General features: G+C 40.7%; 1 protein-coding gene across 1 annotated transcript; it reads left to right on the plus strand.

The window, feature by feature from the left end:
• Positions 1-614: 614 nt before the first annotated feature.
• Positions 615-10,332, plus strand: LOC105775438 (uncharacterized). Its single transcript, XM_012597955.2, has 3 exons — positions 615-1,218; positions 1,372-1,602; positions 9,824-10,332. The coding sequence occupies exons 1-3, from the start codon at positions 615-617 to the stop codon at positions 10,330-10,332; spliced, it is 1,344 nt and encodes a 447-aa protein (XP_012453409.2).
• The last annotated feature ends 1,464 nt before the right edge of the window (positions 10,333-11,796 follow it).

Raw genomic sequence — 11,796 nt, forward strand, 5'->3', positions numbered from 1 at the left:
ACTAATTTTCAAATAATTTGGATAATTTGAGAAAGTATGTGGTACACCAAGTCTCCGGCGCCGGTCTTGTAAGTATTTTTGAACTTAGGTAGAAAACTCTGAAAATACCGTAGTTAATACTTTTTGAAACTGTACTAAAATAGTTAGTGACTGAAACCTCTGAAAATATCTCTGAACTTCTGATAATTTATGCATAAAATATCTGCTAATAAATACTGGAACTGATGCATAAAATTTTATAATGTAGATAAAAATCTTAAATTCATAATGAGCGTTCATAGAACTCACGGACGTGGTATTCGTGGCCATGGTAAAGGCCGTAGAGGGCTCGAGCTGAGTCTTCCTCTCTGGGCAGTATGTCAAATTTAGATACGAGTGAGACACCAGTTTTGCCTACTATTAAGACTGGGTCTCAAAGCCATTCGGCTGGGGATGACGAATTGTCTCAAGCCATGTTGAGGGTACTAGAAAGGGTCACTGGACCCTATTCTGGATCTGGGGGCCGTGGGTCGGTAACTGAATGACTTCGGTCCAATGGTACTGAGTTGTTTAGGGGTGTCACTAGACTCGCCCCTACTGTGGCCAATTATTAGTTAGAGGCCATCGAGAGGATTATGAACGATATAGACTGTACGCCAGAGCAGAAACTTAAGGGCACAATCTCTTTGCTTCGCGACGTGGCATATCAGTGGTGGTTATCAGTAGAGGAGGGTACTCAGTCTGATTGTTTGAACTGGGACTTCTTCAAGACTGCCTTTCAAGGAAAGAATGTGGGGGCAAGCTATGTGGATACTCGTAGGTATGAGTTCATGAATCTCACGCAAGGTGATAGATATGTGGCCGAGTATGAGGTCGAGTTTCTGAGGTTGGGTCGCTATGCTCAAGGCATGGTGGCATCTGAGTACGAGAAATGTGTTTGCTTTGAGAACGGTCTGAGGGATAGTTTGAAGGTTCTGATTGCTCCACAAAGGGAGCGAGAGTTCGCAGTTCTGGTTGATAAGGTGAAGATCGCTGAAGAGGTTAAACGTGTGGAGCGCCAGAATAGGGACCGTGAGAGAGGCAAGAATAAATGGGATTCAGAGCCCTCTAGTTCAGTTCAGAGGCCTCAGAAATGGGCAAGACCTAATGGGCCTGTTAGAGTGGGGTTCTTGTTGCTCCTACTGGGATTCAGCCATGTAGTGACTGTGGTAGGCCTCATCCGGGCGAATGTTGGAGGAGGTTAGGGGCTTGTTTGAGGTGTGGATCTTTGGAGCACCGTATTAGAATGGGCTGATCAGATGCAAGCTTCAGGACAGGGTTCTGTATAACCTTAGAGGGCAGTGTAACAGCCACCTACGGGTCGTGGATCAGCTAGGGGTGGTAATGGTATAGGCTGTGGACAGAGAGCACTAGGAAGAGGTACTAGTCAGACTGAGGCAAGACAGCCTGCAATATTTTATGCTACTCAACGTCGAGAGGATAGAGACACTCCTGATGTTATCATGGGTACATTCTCTATTTTTGATGTACCCTATACTGCTTTTATAGACATAGGTTCTACATACTCCTATGTAGGTAGTATTGTTTCTGAAAACCTGAGGATTTCTGTTGAGAGCACTTCTAGTGAGATTATTGTACTTGTAACACCCCAAACCCGGCCTAGAAGTTAGGCCCGAATCTGGTGTGTCACATTGAAGTATTTTTCGAAAACCATGTTTTCATTAAAAACCCTTCTTGAAATTTCAAACTTTTTGCCATTTAAAACTTGTATAAAACCTCAATTTGCGTTTTTTTATTTCCAATCGAGGTTTATTAAAAAGTTATCACCTTCAAAACCTTATTGTTGCGAAAGCTTAAGTTAAAGAAAATGATTTACAAAAACATGATATTTAAAAATTGAGGTGCAGAAACGTAGTGTTAGAAAACAGTTATTATTTTCGAAAATCGTGTTCTACATCTAATATATATAAATCACAATCACATCAAATCCCAAATTTAAAATCCAGAAATTATAGAGGTCTTATTACAACCCGAATAAAAATCAAATTACTTAAATAAATGAGCAAAACAGAATAAAACAAGTGTTGTTGTGTGGCCTCTTCGAGTCTCTCGCAGCTCCGAACCATCTAACGATGGGGATTACCTGAAAGGTTAAAAACGGGGTGATTTTCCAAAACTCGCAGTGTGATCCCTATCATTCATCAATAATATAGCGAGAATGATGCGGTCACGAGCCCTTTTCAGAAACAGAACAATGTGGCTTTAGCCCAAAACAGTAAATGTGCAATGTGGGCCTTAGCCCATTACAGTATCAGAATCAGAAACAAATTACATGTGGGTCTAAGCCCAATACAGTGTCAGAATCAGTAATAGAAATGCAACAATGCAATCATGCAACCCATCCCAATCCAGCCAACACCCCACTCGTACCAACCAACACACCATGTGGGGATAAAATTGACCCACCTAGCCAACACACCAATATTAGCACCAGTTGCGGCACTAATCAGTATCGCAACAAAACTGCCAGTAACCAAAATGGCTAAGAGCCGTAAACAGGATAGCTATAAGCTATAAACAGAATGGCTACAAACCACAAGTACAGTAATATGATTGGCACAAAGCCATCAGTAGTAGTGATATGACCGGTACACAGCCATCAGTAACGGTAATATGATCGGCACAAAGCCATCAATAACGGTAATATGATCAGCACAAAGCCATCAGTAGCATCGCAGCAAAGCTGCCAGCAACAGTATCGCAGCAAAGCTGCCCATAATAGCATATGTGGCCAAGCCACCGAGAATGATGATTGTGGCGAGCCACCAAGATCGATACTTCCTCCATAACAGTATCCCAACCCCATGCAATATGTCGTGTATGTAGAATGCCATGCTCAGAATCAGTCATACAAAGCACAGACAAATTAGTTGTACCAATCACAGACAAATCAGTCATTTACATTCGAGGGGAAAAATAGTCATTTACCCTCTAGAGGCATTACGGTCATTTTACCATATAGGAGTATTTTAGTCATTTAACCCTATGGGGGTATTACGATTATTTTACCCTATAGGGGCGTTACGGTCATTTTACCCTATGACAGTTTTTCAGTTATTTTACCCTACAGAGGTATTACAGTCATTTTACCTTACAGGGGCATTACGATGGTATATCGGTCTATTTACCCTACAAGGGTATTTTGGTTATTTTACCCATCGAGGGTATTTCGGTATTTTTACAAATATTGGGGTCTCAGTACTTATTATGACCTCCTAAAAGGTCTATCGTCACTTCGAGCGACTCAAATAACCTACACGGCCAGAACAATGTATATGGGCCCAAAATTTGCTATTGGGCCCAAGCCCAAGTAGGCCCACACGCTCGTGTGGCCCATTTAGTCCAGATTGACATACGGCATCGCGAGCCTCATAAACCAACCTACAAATGATCACTTAACAAGGATTTTACCCGTGTGGGCCCACAAGCCCATTAGGCCCACATGGCCTTTTCAACCCATCGAGGCCCATAACAGCCCCAGCTATGCAAACGTCACAGTCCAACAACACTTACCACATCACACAAATTTTACCGTGTGGCCCACAGGCCAACTGGGTCCTCATAGCCCATTTCGACCCAACGAGGCCCAAATAGCCCATGACCACGAGAGCGCTCGTGGTGGCCTCTACAGACTAACGCCATGTTTCGTGGGCTCTGTTCACCACATAAGTGTTCGCACACCCATGTCACCATAATCGATGTGTTTTCAGCTTTTCAGCTTTTGTTGATTCACAGAAGAGACAGTGTGATTACACAAACTCTTTCGGCTTTACGACAGTAATGATTTACGGTGTTCAGATACACACCTTTTCACGAAAGCTAGCGAAACACCTCTTGGCACCAACCTACTTTGATTTGAATATCCAGTCAGCCCTTCAATAACCAATATTTTCAAGTACTTAAACCACACTTAAACAATCATCACCTACCACGATTATAAGAAATATGGCCTACTCTTCTAAGATTCTTGGCCAAGGCACAATTCTAGGTTCTTGATGATTATCTGCTCAAGCAGCGATTTTTATAATATAGACAATATGATTTAAGAAAAATCCAACAACAAAATCACAGCATATTCAGCCTACCAACCAACTTACCCTAACGATCAAACGGTTGGTGAAGGGAAGATTTGGAACGCCTCCACACACTAGAGAATCCCCTTTCCTCTTCTCGAGATTTTAACATCTGAAATTGATGATGATGAAATTGATTAGAAAAGCTTAGGTATATTCGTCCAAGCACAATAGAGAAAGGATGGTAACTAAAAGTACACAAAAGAGCCTTGAAGAAATCGGTTGGGATTGGGAGAGTGGGAAGCAGAGAAGAAGAAGATGGTAAGTAGGTTCAGCTTTGAAAGAAAATAAAAGAATGGAGGGAAAGAGAGAAGAGAATTGCATGCAGCACTGTTAGGAGAGTAGAGAAAATAGAATATTGTGTTCGGCAGATAAAGAAAAATTAGACCAAAAAGAAAGTTACCTATTCAAAAAATGAAGGAAAGGGGAGAAGTAGTGGAAATTTTGATCACTTCACTAGCTAAAACGCAAACCCAAAAGGAACCCTGAATGGTAGAAAAATCTCAAATAACATTCGGCACCTTCCTTTCAACCCTCTCAAAACTAATAAAAGAATTACCTTGTGCCGAAAATGCTCAATTCCTTCCCCTTACCCGAATTTCACTAAGCCTTAGAGTCCCAATTGGCCATATCACCCTACCAACCTCCAACTTTCAAATTTCCTTGATTTTCTCCCCAATCTCCTCCTTGATTTGCTCCACAATTACATCTAAGACCAATTAAAACTTAACCTTACAGAGTTCGAAACCACCTCAAACTTCTGCCGCCTCATACTAGCAAAATAAATATCCCTTTTCCTTACAATAGGATTCGAACCCAAGCCCCCCTCAATAGCTCAACACGCCACTTGCCTCTTTACCACAAGCTTTTTTCTGACAAATTTTATCTTGAATTAATAAAAAGGTCTAAAGGCCAAAGTCTAGGTTCCTCTAAAAGAACAAAATAAATTGCAAGAGCCAAGACTTGAACCTAGGCTCCCTTATAACATTAATGACGCCACAACCACTAGACCACAAGCTTCCTTATGATAGTTTTTTAACACAATAATTTCAAAGGCCTACATCCAAGCATCCAGGGTTTAATCCACTTAAAACCATAATTTTTTCTAAAGCCTAGGTTTGAACCTAGGACTTTTCCAACTCCTCTGAGGACCCTTAACCACTAAAGCAGACATACTTTTGTGCACATTTTCTAACTGATCCCTTGCTTAAGGCCCAATACTTTTAGGCCCAAATTCAAGGGCATTACAATTCTACCCCCTTAAAGAAATTTCGTCCTCAAAATTTTCAACAAGATAGTCGCACCACACAGACTTCACCACTACGCTTCCGCCGCGTACTCTAATTCAAAACATTACTATAGCCTCTTGAACCATGTTCACGCATATCTATTGTGCACATTGTCTATTCGCATTTAATCAGCACTAACAGTTTTATGCAGATCAAATTTTCACTACAGTTCCAGTCCCCTATAGTTTCAGTTTGCTCTATCTAGAGTGGTATAGTCTAATTTCTAAAGTAGTCATAGTACTTCCTAACTTACCACTTTTCACTTTCTAAACAGACAAAAGTATTCAGAAAACTTACAGATTCAGCGCTGGAGACTCGGTGCACCACACTTTTCAGAAGAAGTATCTTAAAACATTTCGTATATTCAAAAACAACCTTTTAATATCCAAAAATTTGAAACCCATTCCACAGTCGAGTTTTACAACCTGGCTCTGATACCACTACATGTAACACCCCAAACCCGGCCTAAAAGTTAGGCCCGAATTTGGTGTGTCACATTGTAGTATTTTTCGAAAACTATGTTTTTATTAAAAACCCTTCTTCAAATTTCAAAGTTCTTGCCATTTAAAACTTGTATAAAACCCTAGTTTGTGTTTGTTTATTTTCAATCGAGGTTTATTAAAAAGTTATCAACTTTAAAACCTTATTGTTGCGAAAGCTTAAGTTAAAGCAAATGATTTACGAAAACGTGATATTTAAAAATTGAGGTACGAAAATGTAGTCTTAGAAAAAAGATATTATTTTGGAAAATCGTGTCTTACATCTAGCAGATATAAATCACAATCACATCAAATCCCAAATTTAAAATCCAAAAATTATAGAGGCCTTATGACAACCCGAATTAAAATCAAATTGCTTAAGTAAATTAGCAAAACAGAATAAAACAACTGTCGTTGTGTGGCCCTCTCTGAGTCCCTCGCAGCTCCAACCCGTCTAATGCTGGAGAGTACCTGAAAGGTTAAAAACAGGGTGAGTTTACAATAACTCAGTGTATGATGCCCTATCATTCAGTCAATAATATAAGCAGTAACAGTCTGGGCCTGATCCCTTTTCAGTAATAGAATAATGTGGCTTTAGCCCAAAACAGTAAATGTGTAGTGTGGGCCATAGCCCATTATAGTATCAGAATTAGAAACAGATTACATGTGGGCCTAAGCCCAATGCAGTGACAGAATCAGTAATAGAAATACAACAATGCGATCATGCAACCCATCCCAATCCAGCCAACACACTACCAGTACCAACCAACACACCGTGTGGGGATAAAATTGACCCACCCAGCCAACACACCAATATCAACACCAGTTGCGGCACTAATCAGTATTGCAGTAAAGCTGTCAGTAACCAGAATGGCTAAGAACCGTAAACAGGATAGCTATAAGCTATAAACAAAATGGCTACAAGCCATAAGTACAGTAATATGATTGGCACAAAGCCATCAGTAGCAGTGATATGACCGGCACACAGCCATCAGCAACGGTAATATGATCGGCACAAAGCCATCAGTAGTATCGCAGCAAAGCTGCCAACAACAGTATCGCAGCAAAGCTGCCCGTAATAGTATATGTGGCCAAGCCACCAGTACAGTACTTCCTCCATAACAGTATCCCAACCCCATGCAGTATGTCGTGTATGCAGAATGTCATGCTCAGAATCAATCATACAAATCACAGACAAATCAATCATACCAATCACAGACAAATCAATCATTTAAATCATAGACAAATCAGTCATTTACACTCGAGGGGCAAAATAGTCATTTACCCTCAATGGGCATTACGATCATTTTACCTTATAGGGGTATTTCAGTCATTTAACCCTATGAAGGTATTATGGTCATTTTACCTTACAAGGGCATTACGATCATTTTACCCTACTAGGGTATTTCAATCATTTTACCCTACGAGGGTATTTCGATCATTTTACCCATTAAGGGTATTTCAATAAATTTACCCATCGAGGGTATTTCGGTCATTTTACCCATCGAGGGTATTTCAGTCATTTTATCCATCGAGTGTATTTTGGTAATTTTACCCATCGAGGGTATTTCGGTCATTATACCCATCGAGGGTATTTCGATAATTTTACAAATATTGGGGTCTCGATACTTATTACGACCTCGTAAAAGGTCTATCATTGCTTCGAGCGACTCAGATAACCTACACGACCAAAACAGTGTATATAGGTCCAAAACCCGCTATTGGGCCCAAATGAGGCCACACGCACGGGTGGCCCATTTAGTCCAGATTCACATACGGCATCGCAAGCCTCATAAACCAGCCTACCAATGATCACTTACTGAGGATTTTACCCGTGTGGGCCCACAAGCCTATTGGGACCACGCGGCCCATTTTGACCCATCGAGGCCCATAACGGCCCCAGCTATGCAAACGTCACAGTCCAAAACACTTACCACATCACACACATTTTACCGTGTGGCCCACAAGCCCACTAGGCCCACACAGCCCATTTCATCCCAACGAGGCCCAAATAGCCCATGACCACAAGAGCACTCGCGGTAGCCTCTACAGACTAACGTCATGTTTCGTGGCCTCGGTTCACCAGAAGAGCGTTCGCACGCCCATGTGGCCTCAATCGCCGTGTTTTTAGCTTTTTGGCATTTGTCGATTCACAGAAGAGATAGTGTGATTACACACACTCTTTCGGCTTTACGACAATAATGATTTATGGTGTTCAAGTACACACCTTTTCACGAAAGCTAGCGAAACACCTCTTAGCACCAACCTGCTTTGATTTGAATATTCGATCAACCCTTCAATAACCAATATTTTCAAGTACTTAAACCACACTTAAACAATCATCACTTACCACGATTATAAGAAATATGGCCTACTTTTCTAAGATTCTTGGCCAAGGCACGATTCCAGGTTCTTGATGATTATCTGCTCAAGCAGTGATTTTTATCAAACGGACATGGTTGCTCGAATATGATTTAAGAAAAATCCAACACCAAAACGGCCTACCAACCAACTTACCCCAACGATCAAACGGTTGGTGAAGGGAATATTTGGAACGCCTCCACACACTAGAGAATCCCCTTTTCTCTTCTCGAGATTTTAACACCCTAAATTGATGATGATGAAATTGGTTAAAAAAGCTTAGGTATATTCGGCCAAGCACAATAGAGAAAGGATGGTAGCTGAAAGTACACAAAAGAGCCTTGAAGAAATCGATTGGGATGGGGAAAGTGGGAAGCAGAGAAAAAGAATATGGTGAGTAGGTTCGGCTTTGAAAGAAAATAAAAGAATGGAGAGAAGTGAGAAGAGAAGTGTATGAGGCACTGTTAGGAGAGTAGAGAAAATAGAATATGGTGTTCAGCAGAGAAAGAAAAATGAGACCAAAAAAAAAGTTACCTATTCATAAAATGGAAGGAGGAGAAGTAGTGGAAATTTTGATCACTTCACTAGCTAAAACGCAAACCCGAAAGGAACCCCGAATGGTAGAAAAATCTCAAAGAACATTCGGCACCTTCCTTTCAACCCTCTCAAAACCGAACAAAAAATTGCCTTGTGCCAAAAATGCTCCATTCCATTTTGATCACTTCACTAGCTAAAACGCAAACCCGAAAGGAACCCTTAATGGTAGAAAAATCTCAAAGAACATTCGGTACCTTCCTTTCAACCCTCTCAAAACCAAACAAAGAATTGCCTTGTGCCGAAAATGCTTCATTCCTTTCCCCTTACCCGAATTTCACTAAGCCTTAGAGTCCCAATCGGCCATAACACCCTACCAACCTCCCATTTTCAAATTTCCTTAATTTTCTCCCCAATCTCCTCATTGATTTGCTCCAAAATTCCATCCAAGACCAATTCAAACTTCACCTTACAAAGTTCAAAACCACCTCAAACTCCTGTCGCCACATACTAGCAAAATAAATATCCTTTTTGCTTGAAATGGGATTCGAACCCAAGCCCCCCTCAATAGCTCAACACGCCACTTGTCTCCTTGCCACAAGCTCTTTTGTGACAAATTTTATCTTGAATTAATAAAAAGGTTTAAAGGCCAAAGTCTAGGTTCCTTTAAAAGAACAAAATAAATTGCAAGAGCCAAGACTTGAACCCAGGCTCCCTTATAACCTGAATGACGCCACAACCACTAGACCACAAGCTTCCTTATGACATTTTTTTAACACAATAATTTCAAAGGCCTACATCCAAGCATCCACGGTTTTATCCACTTAAAACCAAAATTTTTGCTGAATCTCAGGTTTGAACCTAGGACTTTTCCAACTCCTCTAAGGACCCTTAAGCACTAAAGCAGACATATTTTTGTGCACAGTTTCCTAACCGTTCCCTTGATCAAGTCCCAATAATTCTAGGCCCAAATTCTAGGGCGTTACAGTACTGAGTTCGTTGGGGCAGTCTGTTAGGGTGAGTAAACTTTATACGGATGTTCCATTAGAGGTGCAATGGGTTGTATTTCTGGAAAATTTGATGGAGTTACCATTTGGGGAGTTTGATTTGATTCTGTATATGGATTGGTTGGTTGAGCATCGATTCGATTTGGATTGCGCGACTAAGAGGGTCGTTCTGAGGACTGAGGATGATAAGGAGGTGGTTGCGATCGGTAAGCGTCGAGATTATATGTTCAATGTGATCTCCGCTCTTGTGGCTAAGAAACTGGTTCAAAAAGGGTGTGAGGTGTATTTGGCCTACGTTAGTATTTCTATTTCTTGGGACTCTTCTATCAGGGATATCAGAAAAGTGAGGGATTTTTTGAAAGTCATTCCTAAGGAGTTATCGGGTTTACCTCTGAATCGAGAAGTTGAGTTCGGCATTGAGCTTCTACCGGGTATAGCTCTGGTGTTTATTGCTCCATACCATATGGCATCGAAGGAGCTTACAAAGCTTAAGGCTCAACTTCAAGAGCTTCTGGATCGTCGTTTCATCTGTCCTAGTGTGTCTCTGTAGGGGGACTAGTTTTGTTTGTTAAGAAAAGGAATGGGATCATGATGATGTGTATTGATTATTGGCAACTGAATAAACTAACGGTGAACAATAAGTACCCACTTCTGAGGATCAACGATCTGTTTGATTAGTTCCCAGGGGATTCAGTGTTCTCGAAAATAGATCTCTGTTCTAGGTACCATCAGCTTAGAGTTAAGGAAGCTAATGTTAATAAGACTGCATTTAGGACTCGTTATGGACATTACGAGTTCCTAGTTATGCCTTTTGGTCTGACGAATGATCCAGCTGCATTAATGGATCTGATGAATCGAGTCTTTCAGCCATATCTGGATCAGTTTGTTATGGTTTTCATCGACAATATTTTGGATGAGCATGATGAACATGTTAGAGTAGTGCTTCAGATACTCCGTATGAAATAGCTCTACGCTAAGTTGAGCAAGTGCAAGTTCTGGTTGCGTAAGGTGACTTTTTTGGGGCTCGTAGTTTCTACTGAGGGGATTCGAGTTGATCTGAGAAAGACCGAGGCTATGTTTGATTGGAAACAGCCTAAGAACGTATCTAATATCCACAGTTTTCTGGGTCTTGCGGGTTATTATCGATGGTTTGTCAAGGGGTTCTCTCTATGATAGACTTCGTTAGTGGGTTGCCCTTTGATGCGAACCAACCTCGTTTGATTGAGTTGAGTCGCTTTTGTTGCCCGATCGTCTAACAAAGAAGTCTCGTTCGTATTGCTTCAAGTAAAGATGTAGTAGTCTTTGAAATGGCACTTGGGTTCAAATTATGTGCAATGGAATTGTTTAAGTGCGAAGGTTCGGTTACTAAAAGAAAAGATTTAGTTTGAGAAAGGTAAATTCGGTTTGAATGAAAAACAGATTGATAGGCTTAAAAACAAGAAAGAACCAACACTAAGGGTAAGTGCTGACCCGAATCTTATATGTTCTTAAGGTGGATGATGAACGGTGTAAAAGGACCTCGACCCACTATCTATCAAAGATAGGAACCTTGGTATAAGTAGAAAGCCACACTTTGGTTGAAAGTGATAAGTTCAGTTTGCAAAGAGTAGGGTTGACGCCACTAACTAGTAGATAAGCCAACGGAGTCTTTGGACGAAATTGAGAGAAGAAAATTCTCACAAAAATATTCAGTATATTATAAAATTGGCAAAAGTCCTTTTACAAATGAACAATCAAATATTTATAGTTCTTCATAAGCTAGCCGAATAGACAAACTTAAAAGCTAAGAAAAATCAAGAAAATTCCAGAATTAATGCCCTAAGGAGATTTGGCTGAATGAGAGCTCCAATGGGCAACATAAGAATTAAGCAAATGAATCTTGTAGAGATGAATGCACCGGTAGTCAAATGGCCATGTCTAGATTCGGCCAGGCCTTTAAATGACTCCTTAAATTGGTACTTGTTGGTTGAACAGTTAGGAACATTAAAGAGGGTCTTGAACAGCCAAAACAAGT

The sequence above is a fragment of the Gossypium raimondii genome, chromosome 10 (assembly GCF_025698545.1).
Source record: "Gossypium raimondii isolate GPD5lz chromosome 10, ASM2569854v1, whole genome shotgun sequence".
NCBI lineage: Eukaryota > Viridiplantae > Streptophyta > Magnoliopsida > Malvales > Malvaceae > Gossypium > Gossypium raimondii.